A 19853-nucleotide genomic window follows, 5' to 3' on the forward strand; every position below is an offset into this window, starting at 1 on the left:
TCTACCAATTTCAAGAATTAAACAATATCTATAACTGCATTGAAGTTTAAAAAAAGAAATATCAGCCCTAAATGACACTCTGGACCAAATGGACATAATAGAAATTTATAAGACATTTCATCCCAAAACGTCAGATTATACAGTCATACTTGGAGATCTCAACACACCATTGATGGTTTAGATAAGTCATTCACACATAAATAAATAAAGAAATATCAGCCTTAAATGACATTCCAGATCAAATGGATATAATAGACATTTATAGAACATTTCATCCCAAAACGTCAGATTATACATTCTTCTCAAGTGGGCATGGAACAGTCTCAAGGTTAGACCACCTATTGAGCCAAAAAACTAACATCAACAAATTCAGGAAGACTGAAGTTAAACCAAGCATATTTTCTAATTATAATGCTTTGAAATTAGAATTCAACTGTAAAAGGAAGGAAAGAAACCCACAAAAAATGTGGAAATTAAACAACATTCTTCTAAAAAATGACTGGGTCAAAAAAAATAAAATCAGAGATCAAAAAATATATACAGTCAAATAAAAATTACAACACAACATATCAAAATTTCTAGGATGCAGCAAAAGCAGTAATAAGAGAGAAGTTTATATCATTACAGGCTTATATCAAGAAACAAGAGAGATCCCAAGGAGACAACATAACATCACACCTTAAGGAAACAGACAAAGAACAAAGGCAACCCAAAGTCAGCAGAAGAAACAAAATAGTAAAAATTAGGACAGAATTAAATGAAATGGAGAACAAAAAAACTATAGAAAAAATTAATACAACAAAGACCTGGTTCTCTGAAAAGATCGATAAAGTCAACAAACCACAGGTTAGACTCACTAAGGAAAAAAGAGGAAAGACTCATATAAACAAAATCCAAAATGTAAGAGGAGAAATCACCAGACATAATAGACATACAAAAGACCATAGTAGAATATTATGAAAGATTATATGCTACCAAATACAACAACCTAGAATGAATGGATAAATTCCTAGAACTATACAATCTTCCTAGACTGAGCCACGAAGAAGTGGAAACCAAAAATAGACCTATAAGCAGAGAGGAAATAGAAACAACTATCAAAAACCTCCCATCCCAAAAAGGCCAAGACCAGATGGTTACACTCGTGAATTCTACCAAACATTCAAAGAAGAGTTGGTACCTATCCTTCTCAGTCTTCTGAAAAACAGAAGAAGAAGCAATATTCCCCAACATATTTTATGGGGTCAACATAACCCTTGTACCAGCACCTGACAAACACAACACAAAAAAGAAAACTACAGACCAATATCTCTAATAAATACAGATTCAAAAGTCCTACATAAAATACTAGCAAATTGAATACAACACATTAAAAAGATAATACATCACAATCAAGTAGGATTAATTCCAGGAGCACAAGGATGGTTTAACATATGCAAATTGATCAACATAATACACCACATGAACAAAACAAAGAAAAAAAACCATATGATCCTATCAATAGATGCAGAAAAGGCATTCGGTAAGATACAACATCCCTTTATGTTTAAAACACTCAATAAAATCAGAATAGAAGGAAAGTACCTCAGCATAACAAAGGCCATATATGACAAGCCATCAGCTAATATCATACTAAATGGTGAAAAAAATGAAGGCTTTTCCTTTAAAATCAGGAACAAGACAAGGCTGCCCACTCTCTCCACTCTTATTTAACATAGTTCTGGAAGGTAAAGCCAGAGAAATCAGGCAAGAGAAAGAAATAAAAGGCATTCATATCAGGAAAGAAGGTATCATTTTTTGCAGGTGATATGATCCTGTATATAAAAGACCCCAAAGACTCCACCAAAAAGCTCTTAGAAACAATAAACCAATACAGTAAAGTGGCAGAATAAAAAATCAATAAACAAAAGTCTACTGCTTTTCTATATGCCAATGATAAACTTTGAAAAATGAACTAAAAAAACAAAAACAAAACAATTTCTTCTACAACTACAACAACAAAATAAAGTTCCTAGGAACAAACTTAACAGAGGATGTAAAGGACCTATATACCGAAAACTACAAAACATTACCAAAAGAAATAGAAAAAGACACAATAAAATGGAAAAATATTCCATTTTCATGGACTGAGAACCTAATTAAAATGGCCACATTACCCAAAGCAATATACAAATTTAATGCAACCCCAATAAAAATCCCAATGTCATTCTTTAAAGAAATAGAACAAAAAATCACCAGGTTTCTATGGAACTATACAAAACCCTGAATAGCAAAAGCAATCCTGAGGAGAAAGAATTAAGCTGGAGGTATTACAGCACCTAATTTCAAATTATACTATAGAGCCATGATAATCAAAACAGCACGGTATTGGCAGAAAAACATACAGACCAGTGGAAAAGAATTGAGAACCCAGAAATAAAACTACATATATATGGTCAAATCATCTTCAACAAAGGAGCCAAAAATATACAATAGAGAAAAGAAAGCCTCTTCAATAAATGGTGCTGGGAAAATTAAAAAAACTACATGCAAAAGAATGAAACTTGACTACAGTTTGTCCCCCTGCACAAAATTTAATTCAAAATGGATCAAAGACCTAAATATAATACCTGAAAGTATAAATTACATAGAAGAAAACATAGGTACTAAGCTTATAGACCTTGGCTATAGAGAACAATTTATGAATTTGCCCCTAAATAAAATAGAAGTAAAGGCAAAAATAAATAAATGGAAGTATATCAAACTAAATAGTTTCTGCACAGCAAACAAAACAAAACAAAAAAACTGATAACAAAACAAAAAGGCAGCCAACTAAATGAGAAATATTCGTAAACAATATCTCCAATAAAGGGTCAATATCCAAAATATAATATAAAGAATGCACAAAGCTCAGCAACAAACAAGCAAACAATCCAATTAAAAAATGTGGAGAAGATCTGAACAGACACTTCTCCCAAGAGGACATGGAAATGGCCAACAGACACATGAAAAGATGCTCATCTTCAATAGCTATTCAAGAAATGCAAATCAAAATGAGGTATCACCTCACACCCATTAGGTTGGCTATTATAAACAAGACAGATAGTAATAAGTGTTAGAGAGGCTGTGGAAAAAAGGAACCCTCATTCACTGCTGGTGGAAATGCAAATTAGTACAACTGTTATGAAAGAAAATATGATGGTTCCTCAAAAACTTAAAAATGGAATTACCATATGACCCAGCAATTCCTCTACTAGGTATCTAACCCAAAATCTTGAAAACATTTGTACATAAAGACACATGCACTCCCATGTTTATCACAGCATTATTGACGGCGGCCAAGACATGGAAACAACCAAAGTGTCCCTCCACAGAGGATTGGATAAAGATGTGGTACATATATATACAATGGAATACTACTCAGCCATAGGAAATGATGACATAGTGACTTTTACAACAACATGGATGGACCTTGAGAACATTATACTAAGTGAAATAAGTAAATCAGAAAAAGCTAAGAACTATATGATTTCACACATAGGTGGGATATAAAACTGAGACTATGGACATAGATAAAAGTGAAGTGGTTACCAGGGGAAAGGAATGTAGAAGAGAGGGAAGGGGACTTCAGTGAATAGGGAGGGGGAGGGGTGGGGGAGGGTATAAAGAGGGACAAATATAAGGTGACAGAAAATGATTTGACTTTGGGTGAAGGGTATACAACATAATCAACAGTTCAAATGCTATAGAAATGTTCACCTGAAACTTATGTACTCTTATTGAACAATGTCACCCTGTTAATTTTCCAAATAAAATTTTAAAAAATAAAGAAAACAAAAATCCTTTCCTTACCATCCAAAGATAAATAACTGCTTTGTACATGATGGTATATTTACTATGTCAAGAGATATAGCTGTGTACATGCATACAAAGTACAGGATCAGAAGATATATAGTGTGTCCATATAGTCATGGTCACTTTGGCTGGTCACAGGAAAGCAACAAAAGATGATAGAAATGTAAAATCTGCACCAAATAAAAGGAAAACCCTCCCAGTTTCTGTAGGATGATGTGGTAGAATGTGCGCATGTGCAGATGATGACGTAACACCATGTATACAGTGGAGCAGCCCACGGCCATGCCAGTAGAGATGTGGATGGTACAGAGGAAAGTTCAGTGTGTTCTGTGGCTTGCTCAATTCGAATCTGTGACCAAAGTGCAATGTGAATATCGGTGTGTTTATAACGAAGTGCCACCACATAGGAATAACATTACTTGGTGGGATAAGCAGTTGAAGGAAACCGGCAGTTTGGTGGAGAAACCCCATTCAGATAGGCCATAAATCAGTGCCAAGTCTGTAGAGGCTATATGGGATAGCTACCTAAGGAGCCCTAAAAAATCTGTGCATGAGCTCACATCGACCTGCACTGAATAGGTATGAAACTGGGAGAGTTTTCCTTTTATTTGGTGCAGATTTCACATTTCTATCGTCTTTTGTTGCTTTCCTGTGACCAGTCAAAAGTGCACCATGACTTTACGGACACACTGTGTATACAAACTATGTTGATTTCATTGTTTTTAGTCATATCTTTTATTTTATTTTTTTATACTTTATTTATTCATTTTTAGAGAGAGGAGAGAAGGGAGAAAGGAACAGGAAGCGTCAATTCTCACATGTGCCTTGACAAGGCAAGCCCAGGATTTCAAACTGGTGACCTCACTGTTCCAGGTAAAAGCTTTATCCACTGTGCCACCATAGGTCAGGCTATTAAGTTATATCATAATTCTTTTTTTTTTTTTTGTATTTTTCTGAAGTTGGAAATAGGGAGGCAGTCCGACAGACTCCTGCATGTGCCCAACCGGGATCCACCCGGCATGCCCACCAGGGGGCGATGTTCTGCCCATCTGGGGCATTGCTCTATTGCAACCAGGGCCATTCTAGCGCCTGAGGCAGAGGCCATGGAGCCATCCTCAGCGCCCGGGCCAACTTTGCTCCAATGGAGCTTTGGCTGCAGGAGGGGAAGAGAGAGTCAGAGAGGAAGGAGAGTGGGAAGGGTAGAGAAGCAGATGGGTGCTTCTCCTGTGTGCTCTGGCCAGGAATCGAACCCGGGACTCCTGCTCTACCACTGAGCAAACCGCCCAGGGCGTTATATCATAATTCTTAATGACTTCTATTCCATAGGAAAGGTAAAACTCTTTAGATTATTCCCTCAATGTTAGTTATTTAGGTTTTGAGTTTCTCATTATCAACAACTTTGTGATGAATATTTCATCAGAAAGTTTGTATACATACATATCTGATTATTTACTTGGGAAAATAATCTTATATGAGATTACAAGCACAAATAACATGCATACTTTTAAACCCAATACCTGTACTGGCAATCTGCTTTCCAGAAAGGCTATACCAATCTATAATTCTTCCACTACTTTCTTCAAAATTGAATAGTATCATTTTTTTCATGTAAAGGGTTAAAATGTTGCCTGACCAGGAGGTGGTGCAGTAGATATAGCGTTGGACTGGGACACGGAGGACCCAGGTTTGAAACCCCATGGTTGCCAGAGTGAGCATGGGCTCATCTGGTTTGAGCAAGGATCACCAGCTTGAGCCCAAGGTTGCTGGCTTGAGCAAAGGGTCACTTGCTCTGCTGTAGCCCCCCCCCCCACCGGGTCATGGCACATATGAGAAAGCATTCAATGAACAACTAAGGTGCCGCAACAAAGAATTGATGCTTTTTATCTTTCTTCCTTCCTTTCTGTCTGTCCCTATCTGTCCCTCTCTCTACCTCTCTCTGTCTCTGTCACAGAAAAAAAAGGTGAAAATCTTTTCAATACTGCTTTAATTGCCAATTTTTTAATTACTAACAGGATTGAATTGGCATTTATACTTATTGAATACTATGTTTCCTCTGTGAATTGTGATCAATGACTGTTTTCCAATTAGGTATTAGCATATCCTTATTAATTTGCAAAATTATATTCTATATTAAAAATATTAGTCTTTTTATATCACCTATGACAAATATTTTTTCAGTATTATTGCCTTTTAATTTGGTTTACATGTCTTAAATTTCAAATCACCTAACCCTTTATTTTATGTTTTCTCCCACTATCATTTTTATAAATCTTTTTCTTTGGTAATTTTAGTGTACAGAAGTTAAAAAAAAGTACAGATAATTTTCATATACATCTCAGCCAGCTCTCCCTAACATCAACATCTTACATAAACATGGAAGATCTGTTGAAACTACTAACTTTATCTGGATTTCCCTAGCGCTGCCTCTTCTCTGTTTCTGGATCCAATTCATGACAACACACTGCATTTAGTCATCATGTTTTCCTAGTCTCCTCTGACCCATGACAATTTCTCAGTCTCCCTTATTTCCCGGGATCTTGACATTTTTATTTCATTTTCAGAGAAAGAGAGAGACAGAGACAGGATGGGAGAGAGACGAGAAGAATTAACTCAAAATAGCGGCACTTTAATTGTTCATTGATTGCTTCTCATGTGCCTTGACCAGGGTGGGGCAGGGGGCAGGCCTCAGGCTGAGCTAGTGACCCCTTGTTCAAGCCAGCGACCATAGAATCATGTCCATGATTGCACGCTCAAGCTGGCGACCCTGCACTCAAGCTTGTGAACCCACACTCAAATCAGATGAGCCTGCACCCAAGCCGGCTACCTTGGAGTTTCAAACCTGGGACCTCAGCATCCCAGATCAATGCTCTATCCAATGCACCACCACTAGTCAGGCACAAGGACCTTGAGATTTTTAAAGAGTACTGGTTTGGTGTTTTGTAGCATATCCCTCAATTTGAGTTTACCTGATATTTTCTCAAGATTACACTGAGGTTATTGGTTTGGAGAAAGCATACCACAGAAGTAAAATTCCCTTCTTATCATATCATAGCAGAGGGCATACCCTATCAATATGATTCATCACTGGTGATGTTAATCTTGATCACTTGGTTAAGACAGTCTCTGCTAGATTTCTCCACAAATAAAGCTACTAGTTCTTCCTTTTGCTTACTCTATTCCTTGGGAGTGAGTCATAAAGTTCAGGCTACACTCAAGGGGAAATAAATTAAGCTCCACTCTCATTATTTTTTATACTTAGAACATCCTTATAATTAAGTAGTACTTTATATTAGTCACCAGTTTTTTTAAGTGGTTTCATGTATTTTTGGGCAACAATAGATAACGGAGACTACCAAGAGGAAAGCCAAAGATGGTTTACTTCCCTTCTACTCTAAATTAGAAAGACCAGTTATCTATGGAGAGAAGAAATGAGAGCAGAATGAGGAAATTTCAAAATAATTCATCCTGAGTAACATGCTCGTGTTTCTTCTACTGTCTACGAGCACCATGAATGTTTAAAGCACCCTGAATACTTACACACTTCCTGCCCCTAACCATCGAACCATGTGCTTACTAAGAGTCAGCTGTGCTTGATCACCGACCTGTTTATGCCACTTACACATGCTCCTTAGTTACACAAATTAATTAAATAGAATGTAATCCAACGAGATATGGGTTGTTGCTCTTCCTCTGAAAACTAAAGATTTCAGACTAGATGAAAACCAGTTGTGGAAAAAAAAATCACTAGTGGGATGTGGGAGACGTAACTATAGAACACTGGGAAAAGGGAGGAAAAAATAAAAATCTAGTTGAATTCTGATATCAGATTGCTTTAACAGTACCTAACTTTTCATTTCACTCTAAAGAGTGAAATTACAGATGATGAATTTTTGGATGGCTTAAGTGGAAAACCTATACAATAGTGGAGTCATATTCAACAAAAATATAGTGGTTCCATAGCAAAATACTAATAAAGTAGTGCACATTTATATGTTTTAATTTGAAGTATTTCAGATGCAAACGTAACCTTTTTAATGATTTCCCCTTTTCTTTGATTCCTAGATCAACTATGAGGCTCATAAAAGGGCAATTACAAAATGGAAGACATTCAACTTAGAAGTCAAGAGAACAGAGCTAAGAACAGGAATGGCTGACTTTAGTTCATTATAAAGAAGAAAGTTCCCTTTCAAATTAGGAAATGCTGCACCACTAGCATTATTCAGGTTGCTGAGCCTGTTAAAAATATTAAGAAGCAATTCTTTCAACATACATTTTCTAAAAGTGTACTATGAATTAGGCATTCTGCTGACAAAGATATTAATACATAGTCTCTCCTCTCAAGGTACTCTTGTTCTAGTAGGAGATACAGACCTATAAACAAAACCATACTATAATATAATAAATGCTCGTAACAGGGTAGTGGTCCTAAATTTTTATAGGGTAAAAGGGGAGAGAACAGCTCAGACTCTTCTGAAAATTTGATGAAAGCTTTCTAGCCCCTTCAAACATTCTCATGTGCATGCAAAATTGTTCATTACTCTAGGGGATCCATTCATGGATTCACAAAAGCAACCCATGACCTCAGAGCAATATATATAAAGCAATAGGGGGTAGAATATACATGGACTTCAGAGAAGAAGTAACACCTGAGCTGACCTCTCATGGATAAATAGTTCTCTAGGCAATGGAAGAAATTAAGGGCATCACTGGGTAGAAGAAACAATATGAAGATGACACCATTCATATCTGTTTAACTTACCACTGCATTCCTAGTGTTGGGCACAATGCCCGGCTCACAGTGTAAGCTCTTAAATATATGTATGTTAAAGGAATGAACAAGGATATTTGATAACTTTAATATGTGAGGCGCCTGGCTGGGTCTGTTGCCCACTGAGATGAAAGGGTTAACAAATCTTTTCCTTTGCTTCTTGAGAATCTGACTTTTGGTTTAACCACCTAGCTGTGACTCTGGAAACTAAGTAGATGGCAGGCATCAATTATATTGCTAGGCAACATTGCTTATGGTAAAAATGATCCCTGACTGGTAAACTACATCTGGACTGGGAGGATATATGAGTGAGCTGTAAAAATCAGATGAGAATGCCACGCTTTGGACTTCCCCAAATGTAGTCCTTTGTGGAGAACTATGCCAAAGCATTGTTACAGGAGATAATGGCTATTAGGGCATGAGGCTTCTTCTCACGGTAGCTCTCGAACCCGCCTGATGTGGATCTTGAGTTCTGTACCTGGAACCATGTCACACAGCGAGTCTAGAGGCCCCATACAGGTGACATATGAGCTGTCACTTGTTTGAACTGTTGCTGGACCCCTGCTGAGAGGAACTCCTGATGCAGACCTGCTGGCAAGAAATGTGAACTGTGGTGGTGAGTCCTAAAGTTTAAACTTAAGATCCCTGGTAGGCTCTACACATCTTTTCCATGTAACACTTACTACAACTCTGCGAGATAGGAATTCGCACTCCTCTGTTACAGAGTAGGAAAGGTGGGCTCAGCAATGTTAACTAATCTGTGCAAGGTCACAGAACCTGAGGTGATGAATGAAGGCAGGATCTTATCCTAAGTCTTTCTGGCTCTAAAACTAAACTCTTTCCCTTGGAATATATTACCTCCCCTGGCAGAGCGGAACATCAGTAAAGGAGACCGGGAAGGTGGGACAGAGGCACACTGTGTGGGGTGTTCATGCCAACCTAGGGGGCAGGGATTTGGTTCTACAGATAGGTGGGATGCCTTACGGAATTCTAAGCAGAAAAGCGATAGGCTAGATTTGAATTTTTACAAAGAAGAGGAAGAAGACAAACAAAAATGCCAGTATGTAGTGGGCATATAGATCTTCTCCATCACTAAGATTCTCTGTCTCTTGACATATTGCATGGTGTCCCAATAAACAGATCCTCTATACATTACAAAAGACAGCAGTGTGAAAATCTCATACACGATCACAGAAATGAAACTGCGCCGAGATACACAGAGACCCAGGGAACTTGATGTACGTTACTACAAAAATGTCATGTGCTAAACTTAACTTGACCCCATATCGCAGTGAATAAAAGCTGTGATATATCTTAACCAACCTAGGACTTTAGGAGCAAGAAAGTACCTAAATCACACGTCATTACAAAGATGAAAGTGCCTGTACAGCAGAGATTTTTCTGATGTTTTGAAAAAACATAAAACCTTTAAGAACAAAATATGTATTTTAATCACAGCTCTATTGAAAGTATATCTATTGAAAACCAAAACTCGGATCTGACCTACTTCCTAGGAGAACTTTCACAATAAAATAGACACCATGTTTTCCCACTGTTGTTTTATGGTAAAACCTGTGGAAGCGCAGAAAGAGTGGAATGAGCTCTTGGATTTTCTGTCAGCTTAAGATTCTAAGATGAACAACATGTTTAAAATAAATTAAAATTTTCTAGTTATTTTTAATGCATCTTAAGCATAAGCTTTTGGGGAAATAATTTAGACGATTTTAATCAAAACTGATTTATGTTTAATTAAAACTTAAACATACAGACAAGAAAATGAAATGCCCTTAAATGTTAAAATCAACCATTAATCAGTGAGAATAACAATGGTAAAAACATAGAACTTTTACAGATTGAAATATAACCAAATGAACTTTAAGAATTTTAAGAATAACATCAAATAGCTAAAGCTCAAAATATGGCTGCTGGAATTCCGATAAATTTAGCTGGCATTATCCAACTGGTAAGCTCCAAATCCTATAAACCTAACTTTGCATTTTATTATCATTATGTACAGAGCATAATTAGGTCCATAAAAGTATAGTCATTTTATTCCCAAAGTTTGCAAAATACCACCAATAAATACAGTTTGTGTCTATGCTCTTTTTTTTTTCGCTTCTTTATTCTCAGTCATAGAGAAGTGACTATATTCATGAGAGTAGGTATTTTCAGACTACAATTACAGCTGGTCTGTCAATGAGACAAATCAACTGGTTGGATAGTCTGCCATCTCTTTATGTTTCCCCCCAAGGCCGTTCTGTGTGTTTCCTTCCAGAGTTTCAATGCCCGATGAGTTGCTGGGCTGCCACCTAGCTCTCTGCTGGTGCAGGTGGAACGGGAAGACTGTCCAAATACCTCAGGAAACCTCTCAATGGACTGGAAATCAAAAGGCATATGCTGAAATTCTGGCCAACTGATGTAATTCAAGTCTGATGTGAACTTATTTCTAGAAAACATAAATTCCAAGCACAATGACCATTTATGTAGCTGTTTCTGAGACTGTTCACAAAGAAGTAAATTTTGTTATTCTTGTGGCTTGATATTAAAGCCTATTAGTCTCAGAAAGAGTATAATAAAAACCTGTACATGTTCGAACAATTTTTATAGAAAAACTCAGCTGCACTAATAAAAATGCAAACCAGAAAATTTTATTGCAAGGAAATAAGGCCGTATTTGTTTTCAAATAACCAAAACAAATGGCTAAGAACATGTAATCCTAAATTAAGAAAAAAAGACTACTGTACTTAGCAGATTTCACATGGCTGGTACTAATAAGTACTAAAAGCCATTAATGAATCTTAATAGGTTAAACGGTCTTCTGCACCTTACTTCTATAATTTGTTCGATTAAAAAAAAGGCACAGCATTAGTCTTGCAGTATCCAAATTACATGAATCACAGAACCTAGGTGCAACTTCATGAGGTTCACTAGGAGAATTTTCATGCTGGCAAGACTCCTAGGTTTATCCTCCTCATTTTACAGATAAGAAAACCGAGGCCCAGAGAATTCCAGTGACTTGCTCCCAGATAATAAGGCTAGCCCATAAGCAGATCTAAAGTCTGCTCCCCTGCTCCTATTGGAGGCGCTTCCAGTGCAGATAAAGCAACACATTCCAAGGTGCCTTCTTGGTATAGATGTCCACATTTAGTTGATTTTGATTATAGCACACAGAAGTCTCTTTTGAAATACCTTTGGTTTTATTTTCTACTTAATGAGAACAGAAGATGCCCTTATCAATTGTGTAAAACAGATAACTGAGGGAGAAATGGGAAGACCATTGGGCTTAATGTACACGGTCAACATGTTTTTCCATAAAGCAAAGAAACTGGACATACTGCCTCAGAGTGAACTGTAAGCTAAGTTTTCAATCGTCTACTAAGATCTCTCTGCGTTGCTCAAAAGGTCTACACATACCACATATGCACACACATGTGTGTGACAGAAACGGCTTTTGGGTAACCTTGTTAAAGTGAGGCAAGGGCTAAGTCGAGTCCACTGTTTATCTTCTCAGAAAGAAAAAGGGAGAAAGGTAGGTCATTTCCCTGGCACACCGAAAAAATACAGAGTATGGAATCAAAAGGTTTGAAACACTAAACAATGTAATTTGCTAGTTTGCTTATAAGACCAATTATGAGAAAGGGGGTGGAAGAAGTCTATAGAACCAATGAAAAAGAGTTTGTTGAGCATTAATAGTCTATGTTTTGCAGCCTTTAATTCTCTTCATAAGTTTAGAAAATTGGCCTTATGCCTACTTAAGAAAAAGCTGACTTCTGGGTATCTACCCCAAATATATATATATATTTCTAAAGATAAATGTACTCCATGTTTATTACAGCATTAGTCATGGTAGCCAAGACATCAAAACAACCTAAGTGTCCTTCAACAGATGATTTGATAAAGAAAATGTGGTACATAGATACAATGGAATACTATTCAGCCATAAGAAAGGATGAAATGCTACCATCTGTGACAACATGGGTGATTCTTGATAGTATCATGTTAAGTGAAATAAGTCAGGTGCAAAAGGACAAGAACCACATGATTTCACTCATACATGGGATATAAATCAGAAAGCAAGACATGAACAAACTCGTAGACACAGACACAGTATGGTATATGAAAGTAACTAGAGGGAAAGGGGGTGGGGGAGGATGAAGAGGTAAAGAGGGTCAAATACAGAATGACAGAAGCAGATTAGACTATGGGTGATGAGCATACACTGCAATATACAGATGATGTATTATATATAGAATTGCACATTTGAAACATGTTCTTAACCAATGTTACCCCCCAAAATTTAATTTTTTAATAAAAGAAGAACAGCTGAAGTGATACAGACAGGCTTCCCAGCTACTAAGTGGTGAACTGGAGTTCAAAGCCCGGTCCCACTCTCCCCTCTACACCATACGGCCTCCTAGTGTTCAGGGTTAGGGAGGGTGAATACTTTCTTTCAGTTTAGCCTCTAAGCCCTTCTCCTTCTCAATACAATGACTATAAAAAGGACCAATACAAAATGGAGCACAGGATTCCTGAGTAGAAAAATGGGGGCTACAGGGAAAGGTTTTGCATATCCATCATTCTTTTCCAACGAGACACAAACATTAGCCAGTAACAAACAAGCACATCGTTTACTGTAAGCAACACCAGGAAATACTGTTAGACTGAATATCTCTTGTTCCTACTGTGACCACTAGGTCACCTCACTGTTGAACAGGCATGTATGTTTGAGAAACTTGACATGAGAATTAAACCAAAGCCTGAACTAGACTTGAGAGAAGGAACACTTTCTTGGTTAAACCACAAGGTACACCAGGGTCCTCTGGAGCTCTCAGGCTAAAGCGAGTCTGTCACAGAGCGTGCACCCTGCAGGAACTCAGCCCCCCAGTAGGCTGATCAAGGACAGTCTCCTCTCCTCTGTAGACTGAGTCACCTCATTTCTTTCCCAAGGTAACCATTTGGAGGATGCTCCATTCACAACCTCCCCCCTTCCGCGAAGGTTAACTTTCTGTTTTCTCATCTACCTGGGACGCTGCCAGGAATCATAAAGCAAGCACGGATGGCAAAAGGCCAAAATAAACACTCTAACATTTATTCAATTCAACCCAGCAAGAATTTATTGAAAGTGCACTATTCACCAGGCACTGTGCCCGATGCTGGAAATGACGGTGATGATGATGGTACCACATACTGAACGCTTACCATGTGCCAGACTTGGTTATGAACAGACTCATTCGATCCTCTCAACAACCTTACGGAGTGGAAACCTATTGTTACCTACATATTTGTAATAAGGAAACTGAGGCAAGGAGCAGTTAAGTAAGTTGCCTTGCCCAAGGTCATATCTAATAATGGTGGATGCAAACCCAGACTGTCTGGCTTCCGAGTCTGCACTAGGAGCCACTACACTACAATGCACTGCCTTCTGAATATGAGTAGAGATAAGGGGTGTAGGGGTCGATAAGACTATCCCCAACCCCGGAGCCTGTAGTGTAATCATGAAGACAGGCAAATAAACCTCAGGAGGAGCACGTAAACCAACCCAGTGTTCAGGGACGGTTCTCAGCCGTAGATCCCTATCAGCTGAATTTAGGAGCTAACAGAGGGAGCTAAGGGTCCAGGGTGCCTTCCGAGAGGAGTAGCTTTCGCTGAGCCAGCCAGGGTGGAGAAAAGCATGGAGGCCGGGGCAGGCAGGCTGATCACTAGAGCTGTGCACAGAATGTGTGTACATAAGGGTGTGTTGTTTTGGGGGGCCAGGAAGGAGGCTCGGGAAGCATGGCTGAAACACAAGGGGGTGGAAACGTGGATGGAAGCAAGCTCAGAAAGGACCGAGCACAGTATGCTAAGTCTTCTGGAATTTACCTGGAAAGGTATGAATGGGCCTGAACAGGAGCCAGCTGCATTTGAAAATAATCACTCAGTAGTGAGAACATGATCAGCAGAGGGTGAACCTAGACGCAGTGGTCGGCAAACTCATTAGTCAGCAGAGCCAAATAGCAACAGTACAACGATTGAAATTTCTTCTGAGAGCCACATTTTTTAAACTTAAACTATATAGGCAGGTACGTTCCTTATCGAGGTAGCGCCCACACGTGGTATTTTGTGGAAGAGCCACACTCAAGGGGCCAAAGAGCCACATGTGGCCCGCGAGCCGCAGTTTGCCGACCACTGGCCTACAGGAAGGCCGAGCAGCAAGGAGCTGGAGCGAGTGCTATCAGGTGAGAAGACAGCAGGCAGGCCTGAGGTGGCGCGCTGGGACAAGGGAAGTGGACTCGTGAGAAAGGAGGGGAAGGAAGTAGCACAAGTCCCCGGTGACCAGCTGTCCATGGGGGACAGGAAGGAACCCAAGACGACATCAACAGCTCTACCTGGAGGACGCAGACAGAGGGGTGGCAGGTCCTGCGACAGAAGCCTGGAAGCAGAGCAGGGTTCCGATGTGGAAAAGGATCCATTCACGTTAAGTCTCAGGCACCTGTCTCAGAGGAAATGAACCGAACAAAGAACTCCAAGTTCTTTTTTTTTTTCTAATATTGTTAACAAGAATAAGGTTTTCATCTATCTTTCCAGCTTATGAGTGATCAGAAGCTGAAAATTCAGAAGGAAGGCTCTGTGCCCAGGAAACAAGGGAGCAGATGGGAAAGTAATTAACAGAGACAACTTGGGAATACAAAGGGGACAGCAGAGAGCCCTTGCCATCTCAGTGGGGTAATCACAGCACATCGCAAGAACAGGTTATAAGGTTGACATAATCATCAAGAAAAGGTTAATCTGTGCTCTCTATATTCTGTTTTAATAAGCAGGGAAATAGGAAATGGATTTTAGAAAGGCACAGATAGAAATAGTTCAAGTAAAAAGTTGTGCTGCAAAAGCTTCTGTTATTTTGAAATTTCACTTACTGTTGAAAACCTCATTTACCAACACGATGGATAAAACATCAATAGGTCCCATGTCTCCTTTCAAAAGAGAGACGCTTCAGTGATCAGCAGACTCTTCCCCCAAAGTCTTCCTTCCTCCCTCAGAGCCAGCATCCTATTGTTCCCTTCTGTCACCTTGAGAAGACCTCCCTGCTCTGTGACTGCTGGAGAGTTTTATGGTTGATGGTGTTCAAAGAGGCGCTAAGCTGGCTCTCATTTTAAGGTCATATACTGTTCCCTTGGCAATTACCTCAAAAATTCTGATAGAAAAGAGAGAACCACTGTGAGGCACAGAATTCATCAGTGTTAAATGCATTCCTTACCTGTCCCTTATTATGACTTCACCACAGGATTGGCAATAAAATGTGCAACAGTCTTGAGCTTGTGAACTTTGATTAAACAATGGAATCAGTTCTAAAGAAAAGCAATGAAACAGAAACCTTAGAGATTTAGGACAAATATGTTAACATATATCTATAAAGAGATTAATAGTCACAACAAATTATCATCAATAAATCCAGAAGCACACATGTAATTAGTATTATCTAATGACTCAACCAGAAGTAAAGATTGTGAAGTGTTTTCAAAAACAATCGAGTTTGCTAAGTGTTTTAAGAGGTAGGTATTTTCCTAGATTATTCATGTAATATACTGTTGGGTTATTTCTCTTATTCCATAAATACCAACGATAAAGATGAGGGACAGGTCTGACCTAGGACGCAGAGGACCCAGGTTCAAAACCTTGAGGTCGCTGGCTTGAGTGTGGGCTCACCAGCTTGAGCACGGGGTCACTAGCTTGAGCGTGGGGGCCATAGATGTGACCCCACAGTCACTGGCTTGAGCCCAAAGGTCGCTGGCTTGAGCCCAAGGTCACTGGCTTGAGTAAGGGGTCATTTGCTCTGCTGGATCCCTCTCAAGACAAATGTGAAAAAGCAATAAATAGTTAAGGTACGGCAAAAGGAATTGAAGCTTCTCATCTCTCTCCCTTTCTGCCTATCTGTCACTCTCTCTGTTTCTCTCACTAAAAAATAATAATTAAAAAAAAAAGAAAAAATAGAACAACAATGAGGAACGGGGCTATTTCTTTCACATGAAGCTCACTCCACAGAATTTCACCATCCCTAGCTTTCTTCTGCAACATCTGAGATAGTTTATCATCAGTGTGACTGCTGGTAAATAGGTAAATAAAGCTCTTAAATTTAAGTTTAATTTGACTTAAACAAGATTTATATCCGCTCCGGCATATTACCAGTATGTACAAACAAAATGTATCTTGAAACTGGTCTTTATTGGACAGGTTCCTGAGAATAGAATGGCTCCTAGAATAATTCAATCTTCTAAGAGCAAAACTCAATTTCTGATTAAAGTTGTGGAAAAACATATACTCCTCATATTATGTGAAGTGCAGCATAAGGTAGTATGTTTTCAGTTTCCTTCATTTTATTCATTAAGAAAAAATTTTCATCCCCACCCCCCAAAAAAAACCCAAAGAGAAATATGCATTTATTTAAAATGTCTAAAGAAGTGAGGTCATGTCCATTAAATCAAGAAATTTAAATTTGTTTTATGTTACTTTGTATGTATTGTATTACTAACTATACCTGGGTAAGATGTTCAAAATACTCTTTTCAGAATCAGTCAACAAATTTTCAGTGAAACACTGCCCTCTGCTGGTCACCCGGCATGATGCTCTGGCTCAAGCAGAAGTCAGAAATCTGTATACAGGAGAATCCTAGAATGGCACTGCCTCCTGGGAACAAATCCCGTACTTGTGCTGCATCCGATTTTACCTCTCATGTCAAGGGTCATGATCTGATCTAGGTTATATTCAAAATACTAAAACAATATGTTTACTATAGTCCTCAGAAGAAAGTTCTTAGAATAGAAAAGTGAACTCTTCAAAAAAACCTGAGTCGCAAATGAATGGTAAATGCCTATATTTCAAAACGCACTTGCTACAATATAGTCTGATTCGAATTTACATCAGAATGCATCTGATATTTATTCATTCAGCGCCTATTATGTGGAAAGCACGAAAGCAGTTAAGTACTGAGGAGTCTATTTTGCATACCCCTTTCACACACTACAGGACAGGCCTTTGGAAGCTTTCCTTTTTAGATATTTGAGTAAAATATGTTTTAAAAATGTAAAGAAACAGGAGACCAATGAATGAAAAAAATAAGCAAACCAATACATAGCCGTCAATTTATTTCTTCCAGTCAAAACTGAACAATAATGTTTGCAGAATGAAAAATGTTTTAAACAGTTCAAGTTTTGCTATTTGTATATTGACTGTCACAGAATACAGGTAATCAATAAACCAATTCTGCCTCTGGGAGATCTCTGTATCTCCTCAGTATGGGATCTAAAATCGCGCTCCCAGAAAACTAGCAGTGGATCTGAAAACACGCCACTGTGGCTTCTCATGCCTTCCTTTCCCCAAGTTCGGGACAGACAAAAACTTCCTGCTGTGGTGACTGTTATTGTTCATCGCTGCTAAAGAGAAGGGGACAACGTGACAGGGGCCAGACTCCCAGGACTCCTTCCCCAAAACACCACTTCCTCTGCCTACTATTAGGTATATTCAGGGAGTCTGTTAGTGTGTTTCCCATCCTGGTGACCGATTCTTTATTCCATGAATATTCCAACAGTCATGGCGAGTGTTTACTTTATGCTGTTTAAGCTCCATGGCATTTCTCTTCCCTACCTCTTATACCTAAAACCAACTCTACTCAACTCAGACTAGTCTAGTTGTTCATTAATTCAGGACTTGAGCAAAATTACTCTCCAGCTAATAAGGAAAGAAATTTCCTCTACTTTCTCTTTCCTCTGAAAAGCCAGCAAAGAGATTCTGAGGATCGGAACTATGCTCCCATCTCTTAAATGACCCTTCAAAACAATCCGGCTGACCCCACCTCCAGGCTCCATGCAACTCAGGTGAAAGGCTTAGTAAAAATAAGGCAGCAGTGAAGTCTCATACAGCCAGAATTATCATACAATTCTTCTCTGACACTGAGCATAACATCAGCCGGTTACAGCCTCTGTTTCCCTTTTTACATATTTTTAATCCTATAAAGTATATTACTTACATGGTAAGATGCAATAAACCAATAATTTTATTCAAAAAAATTATTCTGAGAAATACTTCTATCTTACCAAATCAATGTGGCAGTAATAAAATACTGGAAATATGAGAGGCATAGCAACAATCAAAATAACATTATGCATCATCTGGGAAAACAGCTGTGTTAGGCTTGCCCATTTGTACTTTGCCTTATTGGAGTGTACAGTCTACATAAGGCTGTGGGTGCTTGCTCTCAGGGTGAATGGCAAAATACAGATCATTTGCCAGCCACTGTGAGGGGCCAGTTTTGCTGTTCATTCGCTTGCTGCCATGAGGAGTGGTTTTCCTCTGCCAGTTTGCTCCTCCGTTGTTGTGAGACCCAATTAAACAGGAATGGCCTGTATGTGGCCTCCACAATTCCTCTACCGTCTGCCCAAATCCAGTGTGAACCTGTCTGGCTTCAACAACCGTCATTACAGCATCAAATTCAATTTCATGCCTGACCTGTGGTGGTGCAGTGAACAAAACGTCAACCTGGACCGCTGAGGTCGCTGGTTCAAAACCCTGGGCTTGCCCGGTCAAAGAACATGTGAAAAGCAACTACGAGCTGATGCTTCCCACTCCCAGCCCCCCAGCCTTTCTCTCTTTCTCTCTCTCAAATCAATAAATTAAAAAACAAAAAACAAAAAAGCCCCTCAATTTCAGAATCTTTCTTTGTCCTGTTCTGCCCTGGCCAGACGGCTCAGCTGGTTAAAGCATATTCCAATACGCAAAAGGTTGCTGGTTCAATCCCTGGTCAGGGCACAACAGAAACAGACTGATGTTTCTTCTCTTACATTCTAAAATCAATAAATAAATTGTAAAAAAAAAAGGTATTTGTACTGTTTTATTTAGATCATTTCCATCATTCAGTTCTCTGATCAAATATTACCTCCTCCGAAGGGCCTTCTCTGACCGCTCTCCACCTAACCCCACTCCTTATCGCACTATTCTGCTTTACTTAGCCATAGCCCTTTTCTCTGTATCCAAGTAATTACTCCAGTCATTATCTATTCCCACTCGTTAGAATATAAGCTCCATGAGGGCAGACTGTTCACTTCGATATTCCTGGAACCTAGATCAATGCCTAGCCCATAGTATAATGTTCACTGAATTGATGAACTTGTATGTCACGCTTTAAAATAAACTAGGTCTTGCACAAACTATCTGATCTAATTAATCTTCATATCAGTTCTGTGAGCCAGGTAATTTTACTAGCAGAGAGACAAAGCAGGGG

General features: G+C 38.9%; 1 protein-coding gene across 3 annotated transcripts in view; it reads right to left on the minus strand.

The window, feature by feature from the left end:
* Positions 1-19853, minus strand: part of UBE3D (ubiquitin protein ligase E3D) — a 173273-nt gene that overhangs the window by 145566 nt on the left and 7854 nt on the right. For all 3 annotated transcript variants that reach the window (XM_066253010.1, XM_066253008.1, XM_066253009.1), the window contains exon 3: positions 15837-15927. In XM_066253010.1, the coding sequence (XP_066109107.1) occupies positions 15837-15927 (91 nt within the window). The remainder of the gene's footprint in view (positions 1-15836; positions 15928-19853) is intronic.

This window comes from Saccopteryx bilineata, chromosome 1 (genome assembly GCF_036850765.1).
Source record: "Saccopteryx bilineata isolate mSacBil1 chromosome 1, mSacBil1_pri_phased_curated, whole genome shotgun sequence".
NCBI lineage: Eukaryota > Metazoa > Chordata > Mammalia > Chiroptera > Emballonuridae > Saccopteryx > Saccopteryx bilineata.